Raw genomic sequence first — 20,792 nt, 5'->3', positions numbered from 1 at the left:
CTTGCCCAACTGGATTTGCAACACCAACCCCCACCCACGGCAGTAGGCTACATCAGATCTGTGTGAATCCACAAGGCAGAAGGGATTCAGACAGTGGTGGACTCAAAGTACTCAATTGCTTTACTTATAAGTAAACGTATCAATACTGCAATATAGAAATACTCTGTTTACAAGTAAAAGTCCCGGAATTCAAAATGTACTTGAGTAAAAGTACAAAGGTATTCGTGTCAAAATGTAATTAAAGTGCCCGAAAGTATAAAGTTCTCATTGTTCAGAATGTCCCATTTCAAGTTTTCAAATGTTTAAACATCCTTTGAAAATAGCAGCTCTACAAGCTCACAATGTGTTGCGTCGCAAGTCGCAACACATTGTGAGCTTGTAGATCGGCTATTTTCGAATGGCCAAAATGTATATAGGGCTGCAGTGGTGATGTGGTTTGTTTTGTAATTGTAATACAAATTTACAAAGAAACTAAAGTAACTAAAGTTTTCAAATAAATGTAAAAGTACAATATTTGCCTCTGAGATGTAATGGAGTAGAAGTAAAAGTACTGGAAATTGGAAATACTCAAGTAAAAAAAAATACCTCAAAATTTGACTAAAGTACATTACTTACAGTAAGAAAGTGTACTTTCCACCACCGGGCAGAAGGGATTCAGTGAGGTTTGTGATAATTGTGACTTTGAGGTGAATAGATTTTCTTGTGACACTTTTTCACTCAACACCCACCCAATGCATATTATTATCTTATACTGTACAGTGTACACTGGCACATACTGTACACACAGACACACAGAATGTTGTGCATACTAGATTCCACTAGATGTGTTCTTTAGTCTATACTGTACAATACATTCTGATCGCGTCTGAGGACAAAGTACTTACTTCTGGAGACTCGCACCAGTTCTGCAACGCTGAAGACTCCTGATTTGATGAAGCTGTCTTCCAAATAACCTGCTGAAGAAAGAAACGACATAGAACTGATTATAGAAGGAGTTAATACAAATCTTTTTTTATTATTATTATTGGCATTTAAAGCATTTTTATTAAGGATTCAAAGGGAAGGGTCAGCTGCGGGAAGGACTTATATGTAACTAAATTTGACTGAGGGACTGCCATGTCATATGAAAGCAGGGAATCATAGCTTCAAATTGACATATTGGTTGTTCAGTTTGATCCACCAGTTTTGGAGATATGGCTTATAGAGTAATGTCTTGCAGAAAACAGCGAGTTGAGAAAACAGGCTTGGAAGGTTCACTTCTGTGGTCTCTAATATTACACCTAGCTACCGTACATGTTTGGGCATTCTTTTCATATTTACATGTCGATTTCAGCTCTGACACATATTCCAGACATGCTCTAGTATGTGAAGAGTCTGCCTGTGCTATTAACTCATTTAAAAAAAAGTTTTTCTCCTCCTCCTTTGCGCGATGGCAGTCTCTCAGTCAAATCTGGTCACATATGGTACTGCATGTGCTCTTACTCTGTGAACCACCGGGCACCCTATTCACTGTTTACTTGCACAGCAAGGTAAATGGAATTGTTGATTTGAATGTTACAATTACTAGGCAAATGTATTTGAATGTGAAATGACGCAATAAGAATTGGTGACTTGCCAGCTTTAATATATTTTCAGCCATATTCAACAGCCCACTTACGTATTTACTGAATAAATAATTCAGCTTTTAACTAAATATGACAACAACAACAACAATAATAAACATATAATGCACTTGTTTCCCAAACAGTGGGCCGCCGGGGACATTTTGTGAGCAGTGGATCCATTTCCGTGGGTTGCGAGTAACTATGACTTTATTGTTTTTGTTTCCTACATTTTGTCATTAATTATTATAATTTCAAAAGATTTTCTAAAGATTTCCACACACACAAAAAAAACACAAATGTTCATGAAATAATTTCATTGGTGAAATAAAAAGAAATCAAAGAAATTCTCCAAAAAACAAGATCTGCACGCGAAGCGACACGTTGTTAGCTTGTTTGTGACCGTAGGTCGCGTTTACTATGAGAACCTGAACCTCCTCAGTCAGTTCACGCCTTGTGACATCACACTGGGAACCACTGGTGTATACTGTAATACAGTAGATCAAGGATGCATGTATTACTTGTATAATAGTGAACAGTGGTAGATGAGAAACCGACATGGAGGGTGGATGACACATACATGTACATACATAAAGTATTTGTGTTAAGGTAACAAATTAAATATTAGCTGCATCGTGTCAATAGTGGTGTGGCTCTGTTATGTCAAGTCATCAGAGCTCATCATTCAGTGCAAATAGGGCAGCGATCAGGAACCCAGCGATCATAATCCAAAAGCCATCATTCAAGTAAAACAGCGACAAGTTATCAACACCCAAATGACTCGATGTAAATGCCCTATTACACAGCTGTGCCAGGATAATCGACAATGGGCAAGCGGAGCGCGCGGGCGGGTGCAGCTGGATTGGCACCTACAAAGTGTAATGCCTCAGCTTTTGAGTGAGCCAAGGGCTAGCGCATGGGGGAACCGTGCCACTGCTGACAACAAGGGGGCCCTTCCAGTTCCAGGCCCTGAGTCATTGGCTCGCTTGGCTGTGTTTTGCTTGGCAGCCATGTCGGCAGAACCTGCTCTTGAGGTAGAAAACTAATTACGCTTCCCAAACTATTTTCATTCCTGGATGGTGACGACACACGCGCATGCAGCACAGGTCAGTCCAGGGGAGCTTGAGAGCTGGGCCTGTCAAAAGAATATGCTCCCAGACAGCCATTTTTTTTTTCTGACTGTATTGCGCACTGGTGGTGGTGCGCTGGTGCCAAGTCTGCAGTCAAACTTTCACTCTTGGCAGAGCCTTTGGCAAACAGGGACGTGTTCTTACTTCATTAGAACCCAACGCGTTTGGTGTTGCCGCTGAGAAAGTGACAATACAGGTTTTTTTTTTTTTTTTAATTTTAGCTTCCCTCACATTTCTACAAAACATACCCTCCCAAAAAGAATTCAACGCATCCAGAAATTAGACTTGGCCAGTTGTTGCCAAAAAAAGGGGCAACACTCTACTTTAGCCCATATTGGGCGGGAACCCCCTTTGGTGTTTTAAAGCATTATGTTATGCTGTAGCTATTGAAAAATAGCAGATCTACAAGCTCATAGCGCGGCACCGAGTGCCGCGCTATGAGCTTGTAGGTCTGCTATTTTTGAAAAATCGTGAAAATGTGCCTCAAATCTTTGAATATATATTATTACAGAGTGAACATTTTAACTCAAATCTTTGCTTCTGGGGAGGTCCATGGAACAACATATTTTCAGATGGGGGTTGGCGGCCAATTACACATAATTCTGGGGGTCCTTGACATGAAATATTGAGCACCACTGACATAGAAACATAGGTTTTTCAGAAAACTGTGCAGGATTTAGAAGACATTTTGTAGAATCGTTCTCAGGTCTAAATGGGTTAAGCCAAGGTCTATAATGCATTTTAGATATGCTGCTTCATAAGCTCCTTGTAATGATTACAGTTATAAGCAGTCACAATCATAAGTACTCAAAAATGCTTTACAACAATAATCATCAACACCATTATAAAGGATTTTATAATCACTTACAAGTTCAAGTATCAAAAGACTTTTTTCTTTATATAATTCTCATACAGTAGTTCTATGCTAGTACCCAACACCTACTGTACACCTCAAAAAATGTCATTACGGCCTGGGCCGTGGCTCAGCGGCATGGCTGAGGGAAGTAGGGGTGCTGGGGGGGCTGTAGCACCCCCTCCCCCCAGGCACAGCCCCCCCTCGAACAGGAGGGGAAGAAAAAAAAAAGATAAATAAATATGCTGTATCACAGTATTGGCACCTTATCCTGGTTAATTGCCTGTGTCAGTTCGTTCATATAACTTGCGTGTGGAGAGGGAAAGTAAAGGCCACGTTTGCGCGTGAAAATGCGCTAAAATGCGCGTGCATGATGCGCGTGCACGCGCATTTTTGCGGCGCGCGCTACGCGCGCGCACCCCCTACTAGACGCTCAGCCCCTGCGAGTGTAAAGTACTTCCCGCGGGCCTGCTCAGCGGTCCAGGCACCTTGGCCGGTAGCCCGAGCCTGGCAGTGTGCCGCGGGTTCGACTCCCGATCCCGACGGCCCTTACTGCATGTCACTCCCCCAAAAAATATATTTTTTAATGACAGATGAAGTCACTACGACCACAAATGTCCCAAGAAACTAGCTAGCCTAGCCACCGAGTTTGCTAGCGCTCTGGGAAAACAGAGCAGCTGAATTATTTGTTTTACTTTTGATTAGGTGTGGAGTGGTGCTCGTTTGATCCACGGCTAGAAGGCTGTTTCAACCAACCAGATTGCTTCCTCGAAACGACCTGTGGTATAATAGAATGCATTGTTCAATTATTAACATGCATTACAACTATGATTAGATATGATCTTGGCTGTGGCTTGGTGAGTCTGCAATAATGAAGTGTTATGATACTTTATTGTTAAAAGTATTATAAGAAATAATATCGAAACATGTTTTATTTGGCTGTGTGTATGTGTTATGGCTATTCTAATAATAAAGAATTAATAATACTGAGTGATAGCAGTTTGCTAAGCGCTATAACTGCAGAATTCATGAATTAATTAATTCAGTTTATATGAAATTGCCTCCGTGAGTTTGGTGTACTACTAACTACAGTATGGCATAATTTCAAACACTTAAGATAGAATACATACTGTACTATTCTACATACATGCTTGCAGATCTGATATATTCAGAATATTTGCCTATATATTTTTAGCAGAACGTTTGTCTATTTTCCTCGATTATAGGCACGAACATAATTGCATCACCCTTCCGAAGTCGCATCTCAAAGAATGACGAAATACAATATATTCATTTGAGTGTTTTTGGTAGGTAAACAAATTGAAAAAAATGCCTTTTTACTTGTTTGCTTTGGAATGAAAAAGTATTTTTCATTCGGAATGACAAAAGGACTTCTCCACAGGCACCCTTGACCCTAGAAACTAGAGAAACGGCTGGATGGCACTTACACTCGCCTTCTAATGAGAGCGCTAAATCTGTCTTGGAAGAGCCACCCATCGACTAATCTAATATACGGCAACCTTCCCCGTGTTTCTTCACTAGTCCAATCCAGAAGACAGTTTGCCGGCCACTGCTACAGAGCTGACAATGAGGTTATATCTTCCCTTCTTCTCTGGAGTCCTGCCTCAAAGCAGACCAGAGATAGAAAACTGTCGTTCCCTGATGTCATCGCTAGGGACACATGCATCAGTAAGCAGGAACTGGGGATGGCAATGAAGAACCGGGCAAGTCTGGCATGGCATTGTGAAATCCATGATCTCGACCGCGGTCGAAAAATGATGATGATGATGACCCTAGGTTTCATGTTCAAAGTTCAAGGTTCAAGGCTGTATTTTATTGTTACATCTTGTGTACAGGTACATACGAGTAAAACTTATTTTAGTTTGGCTTCCTTACAGACAAGTTTTCAAAAATGTAAAAGGTGAAAAACATTAAGCACTGAAGACTTTGTGGTGGTGGTGTTCAGTGTTGTTTTTGGCAACACATTTTGATTTTAGTTCTAGTCGTAGTCTCTTGAATAGTTTTCATTTAGTTTTAGTCCCATTTTAGCCACCTGGAATGTTTTAGTCTAGTCTAGTTTTAGTCGACTAAATGTCATAAGATTTTAGTCGACTAAATCTACAGTTGATTTAGTCGACTAAAATGTATCAGGCCTTGATACTGGCTGATTTTACACTTGCTGAAAATAGCCTATATAGCTATTTTCAGCATGCAACCAAGTGTAAAATGACTTATACTGGATCTCTTGTCCACTAGTCCCTTCCTAACATTTTAGTCCAGTTTTTATTTGTTGACGTAATTGTCCGTATATTTAGTCTTATAGTTTCAGTCATCATAGCTTAGTTTCCATTTAGTTTTCCTCAGTGAAAAAAGGTAGTCGACAAACATTTCTCGTCTTAGTTTTAGCTGACAACAACAACACTGGTGTTGTTGTTGTTTTTTGGGTTTTTTTGTTGGATTTTCCACAGCGAAGGCCAGTGTCGTGCACAGACATTTAGAGGGGCAGGTGCTCAAGTGAAAAAAAGGGCACCTTGTGCAGCGCGTGGAACCGGCCGGTTGCCTTAATAGTGTGACATTTATAGATTGTGGGGCCTAAATAATATATTAGAAGCTTTTTAACAAGAATTGATCAATGTCACCATGGTCCACATACTGTACAGTGTAAGTGTACACTGTACAAAAAAAAAAAAAAACAAGAAAAAAAAAAACCCTTTTTTTCCAAAAGGGCACATTGCCAAAAGTGCTCTAGCACCCCCTAGTGTCTATCTGTGCACGCCACTGGCGAAGGCAGCACCACATGGTCCCGTCTGGGAGAAGCAGCAGAAGTCACAGGGTTCACGTCAGATAAGACGTATTGGAACGCTAGAGAGGAGGATACAGTACTGTGTATACATGGGCCACTGTAACCGCCGCGGCCCGGCCGGCCGGGGGGACTTCTATGGGAGGAACAATGGGGTGATGACAGCCCAGCAGAGGACGAATAGCACACTGAACATACCTGGAGGTGGATTCTTGCCTTGCTCATTGTTACTGGGACTTCCTGACTGCTGCAAGTCTGCAAACACACAGAGAGAGAGGGACAGAGAGAGATCAGTATATATATATATATGAGGACATTGACCGACATAAACCTTTATTGTTGTGACAATGTGATTATTTTATGGAAGCAGATTAAGACCTGAATCCTAAATCGGTAGTTGCAGATGTACAGTACAACAAGCGTGCCACGCTGTGAGCTTGTAAATCAGCTATTTTTTTTGAATAGCCGACGCAAACATCTAAAAATGACACAGCCACTTTTAACCCATTAAAAAACTGTTTTCTGAAAACCCTATGTTTCTATGTCAGTGTTGCTCAACCTTTTTCATGTCAAGGACCCCCAGAATTATCTGTATTTGGCCGCGGACCCCCATCTGAAAATAAGTTGTTCCAGAGACCGTTCCAGAGACCGTTCCAGAGCACGTAGCACGGCACTCAGTGCCGCGCTACGAGCTTGTAGATCTGCTATTTTTCAATAGCTAAACTATAACATAATGCTTTAAAACACCAAAAAGGCGTTCCCGTCCCGTCCAGAATGAGTTAAAGTGTCTCCTCCAGTTCTGTGTTGAGCGTCCCATAGCTGGAGTGACCATTACTGTGTTATTAAACCTTAAACAAGGAAAGACGTTTGACCGAAATGAAAATTCCTTTAATTCACTGGAAAAAAGAAAAAAGAAAAAAACTGTCTGGAAATGATTGATTATAATGGAGCAAAACCACTGTGGTCATCATAGGCCCGACCACAGGAATACTACTGATATTTTCACTATTTCATTAACATTTGTTAAACATTTGTTTTTTTCCTTGATTTCGTCATGAAATTACAGAAACAATCGTTGAATTTTGTTTTTAATGAATGCTTTCTTTTTTTATTGCTTTTTTTCTGTGAATGTTTTTTTTAAATAATATAAAATGAATAACAAAAAATAAATAAAGGGACCACTATGACTAAAAATGTTCGTCGACTACCTTTTTTCACTGGCGAAAACTAAATGGAAACTAAATTAAAACTAAGCTACGATGACTAAAACCAAGACTAAATATATTGGCAATTTCATCAACAAATACAAACTAGACCAAAATGTTAGGAAGGGACTATAGTGGACAAGATATCCAGTATAAGTAAAAGACACGAGTCATTTTACACTTGGTTGCATACTGAAAAGGCCCGCCAAAATACATTTTAGTCGACTAAGATCTTATGACATTTAGTTGACTAAAACTAGACTAACACTAAAACATTCCAAAGGTGACTAAAACTAGTGGTCAAAAGACTATGACTAAAAGTAGAAATCTAAATTTTCTGTCAAAATCAACACGGATGTGGAACACCACATCCACAAGAATATGACCTGCACACATGCAGCGGTCTCAGAACCATCCCATAATCCGATTAGATTCTTTCTTTCTTAATTAAATTGCAGGGCTAAGATTAATGCCCAGACGCAGTCACAAGTTAAGAGTAAAGGTCTTTCAAAGAAAGAGGGCCAGCGGGTTATGATGGTGGTATCGTATGGTACGGCCATGCCATGTGAGGTGGTAGGAACAAAATTAAACAAAGAACAAAATTAAATGTGTGTGTGTGTGTGTGTGTGTGTGTGTGTGGGGGTGGGTGAGTGAGTGAGTGAGTGAGTGAGTGAGTGAGTGGGTGGGTGGGTGGGTGGGTGAGTGAGTGAGTGAGTGAGTGAGTGAGTGAGTGAGTGAGTGAGTGAGTGAGTGGGTGCACCCACTGCACACAAAACGAGGTAGAGACTGAGCTACACTTCCAAGCCGTTGTACTTAGACATCAGAGACACATACTGTCCACTGTACCAAGACATCAGAGACACATACTGTCCACTGTACCAAGACATCAGAGACACATACTGTCCACTGTACCAAGACATCAGAGACACATACTGTCCACTGTACCAAGACATCAGAGACACATACTGTCCACTGTACCAAGACATCAGAGACATGTACTTCCCACGGATTACAATCTCCCAAGGAGAGTTTGAAAAACCACCAAATGTTTATAACATGTTTAAAACATTGAAATACTGTTGTCAACTTTCAAAAGTATAAAACGTCTCCTATATGGATGTATTACTATCTCTGACAGAAAATGCACAATCTTTTATAGTCTCACAAGATAGTATTACTCAAAGTGTTAATATGACACAGCTCTGTTTACACGTTTATTGTATTGTTTTATCTTGATTGTTTTGTTCCACTTTTGCTTTGGCAATGTAAACGTATGTTTTCTCATGCCAATAAAGCTCCTTTGAATTGAATTGAATTGAGTGAGTGAGTGAGTGAGTGAGTGAGTGAGTGAGTGAGTGAGTGAGTGAGTGAGTGAGTGAGTGAGTGAGTGAGTGAGTGAGTGAATAGCCTTGTGTATAGCCAGACAACTATTCCACAATCTCTGAATGTTATATAAGGCCCTAGATCTTGTGCCACCCCTTACCCCTTATCCCTAAACTTATTTGCAATTTTTTAAAAACATTTTAAAATAGTACAAAGAGCCGATCTACATGCTAACAACGTGTCGATGTAGATTGGCTAGTTGAACTATTTTTAAACGTATTAAAATAGTAAAAAATGGCAAATAAGTGTAGGGATAAGGGGTATGGGGTGGCACAAGATGGAGCCCAGAGTCTGGAACTACACCTCCTGGAATCCGAGTAAGAGCATGGCAAGCTAAAAATGCTTAGATGTTTTTGATTTTTATTAGGATACATTTGCGTGAGGAGGGGGGGGGGGGGTCTCCACTTCCGCTTTATATTTTACTTGCTCCAGTCCAGACTGTATGACGAGAAGCATTTGGAAATTGCGAGAGGCAACAGTCTGGCAACGCGAGACTGTAGGGAGTGAGAGTGGGGTGGGGATCCACAAGGAAACACAAGTGGAATTCTTTCCACCGGAGTACAGTGCACATGCTCTGGTATGAGACGGGGGGGGGGGGGGGGGCCTGGATTGACGTCCTTCACCTCAGAGACTCCCGGGGAGGGGAGTGAGTGTGTTCCACTGCAGAATGCCTGACTGTCCATCGTGTTTTAAGTTACTACGCTTGTGAGGACAGCACTTAACCCATTTAGACCTGACGACCATTCTACAAATGTCTTCTAAATCCTGAGAGTTTTCTGAAAACCCCATGTTTCTGTCAGTCGTTCTCAAACATTTTCATGTCAAGGACCCCCCAAAAAATATGTAATTGGCCGCCGACCCCCCATGTGAAAATATGTTGTTCCAGAGACCCCCCCTCCCAGAAGCAAAGATTTGAGTTAAAAACGTTCGCTCTGAAAGAGTATATTCAAAGATTTGCTCCACATTTTCACGATTTTTTAAATAGCAGACCTACAAGCTTGTAGCGCGGCACTCGGTGCCGCGCTATGAGCTTGTAGATCTGCTATTTTTCAATAGCTAAAGTACAACATAATGCTAGAAAACACAAACGGGGTTCCCGCCGTGAATGGGTTTATTTTTTACAATTTGTAGCCGATTCTAATTCTAACCCTGACCCTAAAGCCTGAGCTACATGTGGTTGCACCGAAAATAGACACTCTACATGCTCATAATGTTTGTATAGATCTGCTATTTTCGGATAGCAAATAACTGCGAATCACACACACACACACACACACACACACACACACACACACACACACACACACACACACACACACACACACACACACACACACACACACACACACACACACACACACACACACACACACACACACACACACACACACACACACACACACACACACACACACAGCCATTCCTCAGCACAGTTATCTCCCCTAAAACAGTTTCAGTCCAAAGCGATAATTCAAAAGGTTCAAATAGCTTCAAGTCCTTTCAACACTAAAAACGAATAATCTAATATGTTTGAAACAAAAATGTTATCTTATTTTGGGTGTTTTACAATTACAATCCTTTTGAGTGGTTGCACCGCTCAAAACGATAGACAATGTTATGTGCAATAGCAACGTGGCCCGTAAGGTTCCAACGCTATTTTAAGTGGTGTGCTGGTACAGAGTGACACAGCAGTCATTTTAACGTGTCATGTAGGGGTTAAACGATGCAGCTGAAAGTAATAGTATCGTTAATTGTGGGTGTGTTTTATTTAGGCGTTGTTGTTTATTTGGTGTGCCATGCATGAAGTCAACTGTACACACAGGAGTTATTAGGTCCATGCTGGCACACACAGTCGACACCTTAATCAAACATAACCCACAAATGAACGTTACATTGCCTTCGGCTATGTTGTTTACCCATCTATGACACGTTCAAAATGTCTGCAGACTACAAGAAGGGGGGGGGGGGGGGGGGGGGGGGGGAATAAAAACAACAGCTGCAGTACAGTACAGTACAGTACAGTACAGTACAGTACAGTACAGTACAGTGTGTATGTACAGTGCTCAAGCCCTGCGACCATACATGGAGCACATGAGGCAAGGCGAGGAGCAGGGCTGCACTGCAGCAGCACAGCAGCACGGTGAGCGCCCGGACCCCCGTAATGATTTACACTGGCCTATAGGCCCCCACGTGCTCTCAGAGAGAGAGAGACACCAGCAGCACAATGAGAAACACCGGGGAGATACTGTACCATCTACGCCTTTAAACGCACAGAGCAAAAGGAGAGAGAGAGAGAGAGAGAGAGAGAGAGAGTGAGAAAGACGGTGAACTCAGATACCCTCGCCTTGCAACAACACCCCTCTTCCTGCCGTGGCTCTCATAAGCCATGTCTCAGAGGCATCGTGGAGGGAGAGAGAGGGAAAGAGGGAGAGAGAGAAGAAGAGAGCGCAGGAGCGACAGAGAGTGAGAGAGAGAGAGAGAGAGAGAGAGAGAGAGAGAGAGAGAGAGAGAGAGAGAGAGTGAGGGAAAGAGGCGGGTGGGAAAGAGAAATGGGAAGGGAAAAAAAGTTGAAAGATTTATTCTCTCCCTCTCTCTCTTTGACTAGCTATCCCTTCTCTCTCTCTCTCTCTCTCTCTCTCTCTCTCTCTCTCTCTCACTCTCTCTCTCTCACTCTCTCTCTCCCACCCTTTTCACTTGCCCCCCCCTCTCCTAAATTTGACTATTAAACAGCACTGCAAAAACGGAATGTTCTTGGCCGAGGCTCAACAATGACAAAGTAGGGAGGGAACAACACCATACGTTAAGCAGAAAAAAATCCCCCTCCTTCTGTACGCTAAGCCCCAATAACTTCCAACTTGTGCTCTCTCACAATAAAGGCCTAACCTAACTTGTGCTTTCTCACAATATGGGTTTCAGACGGGGGTTTATCTGCCGGGGCTTCAACAAAAAAGGTATTCGAAATGTTTGTGTATTACAACAAAAAACCATGACTTAACTGGCGAACGTCGTGCATAGCTCGCGCTAACCAGTTAGCGGCGCCATAAGCAACCGGTTGAAGTCGACGCTATAACAAAGAAGGCTGCCGTGCGCCCGGCACGTCTCCCGAACAACGGCCGTACGTCACTGTCTGAAGTCAGCAAAAAAACACACAGAACGGTTCCCATCTATAGAGGAGTGAGTCATTCCGGACTGGCGTGCACGCGCACTGCAACGCAACTGCTCGGGCAGACACTCACACACACACATACACACGTAGACACACACACACACGCCGTTGAAAGGCTTTTGTGAGCGGGTTTGGCGGGTTTGTGTGGAGTTGGCACAGAACGGCGTCCATAAAGTGATTGCGGGGCGCTCCGTGGCCTTCGCCTTCCCTCCCCATGCCACTCTCAGAGCCATCCATCAGTCTAGTTACAGCTGCCAACTGCACCGGCCTCTCCCCGGAGAGATGCTGAGAGACACAGAATGGGGTGGGAGGGAGGGAGAGAGAGAGGAGGCCTGGAGACTGGAGAGAGAGAGAGAGAGAGAGACAGAGAGAGAGAGAGAGAGAGGAAAGTGGGAGGAGGGAGGCATGGAGGCGGTAAGGTATAGCATGCGAGGAGGAGAAGAAAGAAGGCGTAGCCAGAGAGAGAGAGGTGAGAGGGGGCAATGGATGGAGAGAGAGAGAGAGAGGATAGACCATCAAGAAGGTAGAGGTGGAGGTGATGACCGGCGGATGTGTTTTCTACGGCGGCAGAGATCGAGGAGATTAAAAAAGGGGGGCGGGGTGAAGGGGGGTTGGGGGGGATGTATGGGGATGGGGGTGTCTTCCTCCAGGTCTGCACAGGCAACCGTGACAAAAAAAGAAAAAAAAGAGCAGATGGTAGCGGCAATTAGAGATCCCAGCCAGCATCTTTTCCAGCGCGAAGAAGGCCCCACGCTGCAGCACCGGGAGAAGCCACCTGGATGAGTCGAGGTGGGGTAGAGACATATGGTCCGTCTGTCAGCCACTCTCTGCTCCCTCTCTCTCTCTCCCTCTCTCTCTCTCTCTCCCTCCCTATCTCTCTCTCTCTCCCTCTCTCTCTGTCCCTCTCTCTCTCTCTCTCTCTCTCTCTCTCTCTCTCTCTCTCTCTCTCTCTCTCTCCCTCTCTCTCTCTCTCTCCTCGGCCTAGAGAGCTGTAAGGGCAGTCTTCTCTCTCCGCTCTGAAGCCGGTGGAACACCTCAACCCCGTGCACTACATTTGACCTCTGACCTCTCGCTACAATGCACCGCCGGCCAGGGCAGTTGCTGTTGTTGTTGGTGCTTTGGTTTGGAAAACTGGCCGATGGTCGGGGGGTTATTGGCGAGTGCTGGATCACTTGGGTCAGCGGGGAAAAAATAAATAACACAACGTCGTCATTTGCAATGTCTTTCAGTAGTCTTTACATCCGGCGGATTGGCCCACGATGAGGCATGGTATACCTGAATGAAACAACTCTGAAACCCCCACGTCTAAAAATAGCATTGTGGTTCAAAAATAAGACCGTGCACAAATGTATGCACTCTGAATTTCAGGAGGAATGCCAAAAAAAAGGCAGTTACGAGAGGAGTGGTGCAGAAAACAAAACAAAACAAAAAAGACACACTGGGGGGATGTTTGGGGGAGTGCACGGGTCCTTGTCTTCATCTAAAGAGGTGTCCCGCTCTGGAGTCCGGGCCAACAATCCGATAGTCTTCAAATAAACAGCAGTGTAACCTGTAAATAAACAGTTGCGGTCGAGGAGGCTGGGCTCTTGCCCTGGGTGCTTGGCAGGGCTTGATCGCAGGCCCAGACAGCGCGCGCGCACACACACACACACACACACACACACACACACACACACACACACACACACACACACACACACACACACACACACACACACACACACACACACACACACACACACACACACACACACACACACACACACACACACACACACACACACACACACGGCCCTTTTCCAAAAACAACATTTCTTGGCACCCTACGTCCCTGCCACTTGTTTAAACAAACAAACCGAGGGAAGCAAAGAAAGAGAGGAGAAAAAAAAAAAGGAGTAAAAAATACGAATAAGACGAATAAGACGCTGTTTGTTACACATCGAGAAGAAGAAGCTGTAGCAAGGGATTGTGGGTAGTGTAAATGTTTCCAACGTCCTCCCTGCACCTTCTCGTCCATCAGATAGTTATCATTCCATTCTAACAACAGGGGCCAATTAGGTGTAATGGCCGCCGAAATCTGGCTGGGCGAGAACCTTTTCTCAGCAGCTATTGTGAGCTTTTATTCTCCACGCCCAAGCGTGCTGCATGCTCGCCTGGATTTTATAATCACTAAAACACTCGTGCGCGTGCACACGCACGCACGCACGGACGCGCGGCACGGTGCACACACGCAAACGCGCGCACACACACAATCACACGCACACTCTCTCTCTCTCTCTCTCACTCACTCTCCAACCCACCCTGTCAGCTTTTGGCATGATACCCATTCCTTTTCCCCCACGAAATTACTGAACACACATGCGCGCACACACACAAACACATACGCTCTTTCTCGCTCACACACACACACACACACACTCGCACACAGCGTGGATTAAATCAACCACATAGTTTAGGGAAACTTTCTTTCTCCTTTTTTTTTTTGCAGTGGTCCTAGCCCACAAACACTAACAGACACGTACAGACCCCCCACCCCCCCCACCCAACACACACACGCACACACTTGCAAAAAGCGGCGTGCGTGTGCACGTGGTTTTTTTTTTGCGCGTGCATGCAACCCTGGCTACAGATGCATAGCGCCGTCGACATTTCAGGAGGAGAAGCCCGTCTGGCAGCCATTTTATGCCGAGCGGGGTTCTCTCTCTCTCTCTCTCTCTCTCTCTCTCTCTCTCTCTCTGTGCACATGTATAGCACTCTGGCTGCCAGAGGCATGGGTCCCGAGCCAAGACGCATTTCAGCAGCCTGGGGAGGCGAGGAGGAGGAGGAGGAGGGGAGGGGAATGCGAGGGTGAGCCGGGAGAGAGGTGGGGGGGGGGGGAGGTGGTGGACTGACTCCCGGAGAAGGAGGGAGAACGAGAGAGAGAGGGAGATAGAGGGAGAAGGAGGGAGAACGAGAGAGAGGGAGAGAGAGGGAGAGAGAGGGAGAGAGAGAGATAGAGGGAGAGAGAGGGAGAACGGGAGGAGGAGAGAAAATAAATACATATCGACCTAATTACAGGACTGGCTCTGATGCGTAATGTTTCGACAATACAGCTGCTCCTGAGTAAATATTTGATGTGGTCGAGCACACTTTCTGTTCTACATCCTCTTTCTTTCTTTCCTTCCTTCCTTCCTTCCTTCCTTCCTTCCTTCCTTCCTTCCTTCCTTCCTTCCTTTTCCTTCCTTCCTTCCTTCCTTCCTTCCTTCCTTCCTTCCTTCCTTCCTTCCATCTCTCACTCCGAGACTCACTCCTGTCCTTTCCCCTTAATTGGAAAACATAAGAAACATTGTGTGTGTGTGTGTGTGTGTGTGTGTGTGTGTGTGTGTGTGTGTGTGTGTGTGTGTGTGTGTGTGTGTGTGTGTGTGTGTGTGTGTGTGTGTGTGTGTGTGTGTGTGTGCGTGCGCGTGCGCGCGTTGCGGTGTATAGGTCACACAAGTTGCTGGCACCGAGCGTATATACGTCTTAAATGGCCGTATGTGTGCACGTGGAGTGAGTGAGCGTGCATGTGTGCACTCTTGTCTCGTCGTCGTGTCCTCCCCTGCTCCTAGCTCTCCGCCTTTCACGGCTCGGTCGATGACCTCACACTGCACAGGCCGACGTCCAACAGCCGGCAGAACCTGCTGTTGTCCCCCCTCCTAATATCTCTCTCTCTCTTCCGCTCTCTTCCTTTCTCTCTTTCTTCCCATCGCTATCCGTCTATCTCTCTACGTGTGTGCAACAGTATATCCCTCCACTCCTTTTGTATCTTTTTGTGCCCGCCTATGTGTGCTTATCTGACGTAGTTGTGGTGAGATAATTGTCTTATCTAGACGAGAGAACTGCATGCTTAGATGAAATTATTTAACCCGCTATCTGAAATTCACCCAGCCGTAATATGCAGTATATGTTTCCTTCCACAGGAGCTGCTACATTGATTCAATACCTATAAAAATAAAGATAACTGATACATACTAAGGATCGTGTGTTAACTTTAAACATCGATTTATTTTCATGAATTTAGAATGTCATATCAGGCTAGCTATATGTCTACGTTCCCTTCCTTAAGACACTCTTCCGTCTTTCCTCATATCTAAATGTTCCCATTTGTTTTGGGGGAGATCGTTCTTCGCCTTTCCTCGCCGCTCGATCTCCCTCCCTGTTTCTTTTCTTGTCCTTTTTTTCTCACTCTCTCTCTCTCTCTCTCGTTTCCCTCTCACCCTCCCTCTCTCCCGCTTTGTTGTCTAAACAAAGTGGCCTTTATCGGAGATGAGCCGCAACCCAAACAAGCCAAACAAAAGATATGGGCAAGGAAATCTGCCCCGGAGAGGAGAGGAGGGGAGGATCTTATCATGCCCACAGCCATTGTGTGTGCCAGCCTGCCGACCGACCCGATGCCTTCGCCCCCTCTTCTTCGTCCTGGCATCTCAGCGACGGGGGGGGGGGGGGGGGGGGGGGGGGGCAGGTTGGCGGGGGGTCGTTGCTTGTGCAAGGCATTCCGCAAGGCAGCTGGCATCGGGGGGCAACTGACCTGGCCACGAGAAGAGGGCGAAAGAAAATGCGGATCCACCACTATATACTAACTGGGGGCCAAAAAAACAGGACGCCATCTTATATATACAGTATGGCGGTACGCTGTTGTAACGGGGGTGAGAGGAGAGGGAGGGCGATTTAGACTGGACCAAATGAGGCAAAAACAAAAGCAAAGCACTTCCTGGGATATTGCTCCAACCTGGCGGTTACACAGAAACATGTGCATTAGACGGTTCGTTGTTTAGTTGTCAGTTTAACCCTGAGAAAGAAATGGACCTGTAAGGGTCTGTGCTTTCAGAGTAAAACACAGAAATGGACCTGTAAGGGTCTGTGCTTTCAGAGTAAAACACAGAAATGGACCTGTAAGGGTCTGTGCTTTCAGAGTAAAACACAGAAATGGACCTGTAAGGGTCTGTGCTTTCAGAGTAAAACACAGAAATGGACCTGTAAGGGTCTGTGCTTTCAGAGTAAAACACAGAAGAAATGGACCTGTAAGGGTCTGTGCTTTCAGAGTAAAACACAGTATTTTCACCATGCAACCAAGTGTAAAATGTACTTATATTGGATCTCTTGTCCACTTAAGTCCCTTCCTAACATCTTAGTCTAGTTGCTTTTTTGTTTTTTTGACGAAATTGTCAATTTATTTAGCTCAGTTCTCATTTAGTTTTCGTCAGTGAAAACGAGTCGACGAGTATTTTTCGTCATGGTGTTAGTCGACAAAATCAACACTGCATGTAGAGCATTCTCTCAGGGTCAACGTGGCGTGTCGACAACTTTAAACCGTTGCAACTTGTCGGCAGCAGCTACAATGCAAGCCAACATGACCACGAACCGACGCTTCAAATTAATGGTCCAACAAAAACAAAGTATTCCTCCCTCAGTTCAACACCCTGGACGCATCTTGGATATACTGCTTCGATCCCTTAAAACATTATTGGCATTGTTACACAGTGTGATGTAACAATACCTCGATTCAAACAGAATTAGGGTAGGCTGCAGTATAACAGAAGAGAACAGCGTAGCTCGTTATAGCTGAATGTTGTGCTCATAATAATACAACACACACACAGCCATTCACACACACACACACACACACACAGGCAGTGACAAATGCTGTGGCTGTGTCTCTTAGACAGAGCCCATACACTTGGTGACGTTCTAATTATTATCTTATAATTGGAACAAGGCAGGTATTTCATTTTGGGCTTAAAGGCAGACAGGCAAGAGGTGCTGGGCTTTGGCCCTATCCAATGTCACTCTAAAGACTAGGAATGCAGGTACAGTAAGATGAGTCACTCTGGTCCAACCCCACCTCTCTCTCTCCCTCTCTCTCTCTCTCTCTCTCTCTCTCTCTCGCTCTCTCTCTCTCTCTCACACACACACGCGCGCGCTCGCGCGCACGCACAAACAAAACAGAGAAAGAGACACGAATGTGAGAGGGGCAAAGTTGAAACGTCTGCGAGAACAATGACATTTTGCCTTCCTTTCTCCAAGACAGACACCGGCGGGCTTGTTGAATACAGTGGGAAGGGAGTGCGCGCACGCACACGCACACACACACACACACATATGCATGCGCACGTCGCATGCACACAGTAGGGCTGTCAGGGTTTTAAGACTCATAGAATCAAGTGGGATCACAGCCCAGACAAGAACAATGAGGTGCGCCACACACTCTGCTTGTGTGTGTGTGTGTGTGTGTGTGTGTGCGTGCGTGCGTCTGTGTGTGCGCACGTCTATACGTGTGGGTTGGAGTGTGCGCCCCGACCTGCCAATACACTCGTGCATCTCCGTTCACGTGGGACGTGTTTGTTGTGTGTGTCCACTCTTTACGTGAACGTGCAATGCATTCAACTTTCTGCGACTATAGGCGCCATGGCCGTCTTCTAGCGCGTACATACACCGCAGCACGCACACGTGCGCGTACAGTACGCTAAAACTTCAAGCGCCGGTGGCGTGTTGTTCCACGCACGCGGCAGGCAGCGCGCTCGTCTCCCAAAGCGCACCGCATACTAATTCTAGAGAAGAGTGGGCCATTGGTTTCCGTGCCCCCTCTTCCTCCTCGTCCTTCTCCTCCTCCTCCTCCTTGGTAAACTCTCACGGGGCGGTGAAAAGAGGAGAGGTTTTTAGCGTGAGCAGGGAGGACAACAGGCTCCTCATTGAGGTCACCAATGTGGACGGGGGGAGGGGGAGGGGGGACGGGGGGGGGCATTCATTTGGCGAGTGGGCCCCGAACAAGAGGCTGAAAGGCCTGCCGGATCATTAGCCAGACTGCCAGGAAAGACACACACACACACACGCAAACACACACGCACGCACGCACACACACTTACATGCACGCCACCCACGCACGCGTGCACAAGCGGATATGCAGACACAGCCTGTACACACAAACACATACGCATAGACGGTATACATATGTACGTACGATACATAGGCAGTCAGACACGCGTGCAGTCATATACACAGATATAGCAGCACACACACACACACACACACACACACACACACACACACACACACACACACACACACACACACACACACACACACACACTTGTGCACACACTTGCGCCTGTGAATGCTTGTGACCGTGCACACTCGCATGTGGGGCCAAACAAAAAACCTTTGCGGACACGGATGCACATGAAAGCCCACAAGCATATATAATATGCACGCGCTATACACACCCGAAAGGATGTTATATACGTCCGCAGTATTTATCTGTGAGCGTGCGTGCACACACACACACACACACACACACACACACACACACACACACACACGTGTACACACGCACACACCGACACAGAGGCAGCGCTCGGATGTCCCGCAGAGAGCTGCTCTGTGCTGTACATGTGCTGTGCGGTCAGCGGGCCGGGTCTGGAAGACAACACAACACAACACACAACACAGCCACACAGTGGCTCATCTGTCCCATGAAAAATGAGCAGGGCTGGCCTCCCGTCAGCACACTGTGCGCCCCACTTACTGTTTCCAACACCCCCCCTCCATCTCCTCCCCCCCCCTCACCCCCCCTCTACTGGCTCCCTCCATGTCTCTCTCTCTCTCTCTCTCTCTCTCCCGTTTCGGTGAATCTAACTTTTCTGTTTTAGTATTTTTCCCTCGTTAGTTCCTTTCCTTTCTCTCTTCTCGTTCACCTCCACTATACGCTCAATGGTCTCTGCATGTCGTTCACCTCCACTATACGCTCAATGGTCTCTGCATGTCGTTCACCTCCACTATACGCTCAATGGTCTCTGCATGTCGTTCACCTCCACTATACGTTCAATGCTCTCTGCATGTCGTTCACCTCCACTATACGCTCAATGGTCTCTGCATGTCGTTCACCTCCACTATTCGCTCAATGCTCTCTGCATGCCGCCGTTTCCGAACATCGAGGTTCAAGTCACACATTTCTGTACACAAAGTGATTTTTAACGAGGTTTGTCAACACGTCGAGTCCACAAAAGATGAAAAGGTTTATTATCGATGCTTTATAAGTTTAAAGGACTTAAAAGGAAAGGATGTAAACATCATCATGCAGCTTCCTGAGGGTTTCCGTTTAAGTACGTGCCAAATATGTGCGCGTAAGTGAGGAGCAGCGCTGCAATTGGCTAATGTCCATCGTCACGTCAACAGTACACATCAGCGTTATTTTATTGAAACACAGAAGAGTGTAATAATGGACCACAAAGGGTTTGCCTAAATTTCTCCACTCTCCGAGTTAAATTAACCCATTTTGGGCGGGAACCCCCTTTTGGTGTTTTAAGCATTGTTATACTTTAGCCATTGAAAAATAGCAGATCTACAAGCTCGTAGCTACGAGCTTGTAGATCTGCTATTTGTTGTCCCTGGAACAACATATTTTCAGATGGGGGTCCGGCGGCCAATTACATATAATCTTGGGGGTCCTTGACATGAAAATGTTTGAGAATGACATAGAAACAAAGGGTTTTTCAGAAAACTGTCAGGATTTAGAAGACATTTTGTAGAATCGTCCTCAGGTCTAAATTAAGTTAAATTATAAGAGTGGGTATTTATACAACATCATACAAAAAAAAAAAAAAAAAAGATTTTCAAATGACTTTTCCCCCAAAAAAAGC

At 45.3% G+C, this 20,792-nt stretch overlaps 1 protein-coding gene across 1 annotated transcript in view; it reads right to left on the bottom strand.

Annotated features, from left to right (window-relative positions):
* Window positions 1-20,792, bottom strand: part of LOC306914306 (nuclear factor 1 B-type-like) — a 94,044-nt gene that overhangs the window by 20,894 nt on the left and 52,358 nt on the right. The window contains exons 3-4 of the mRNA XM_079491303.1: window positions 6,583-6,639; window positions 885-953 (exon numbers count right to left, since the gene is read on the bottom strand). Of these exons, the coding sequence (XP_079347429.1) occupies window positions 885-953; window positions 6,583-6,639 (126 nt within the window). The remainder of the gene's footprint in view (window positions 1-884; window positions 954-6,582; window positions 6,640-20,792) is intronic.

Source organism: Electrona antarctica (genome assembly GCF_951216825.1).
Source record: "Electrona antarctica genome assembly, chromosome: 21".
Lineage (NCBI taxonomy): Eukaryota > Metazoa > Chordata > Actinopteri > Myctophiformes > Myctophidae > Electrona > Electrona antarctica.
Note: the sequence above shows the minus strand (reverse complement) of the source record. Positions and strands in the feature narration are given on the sequence as shown.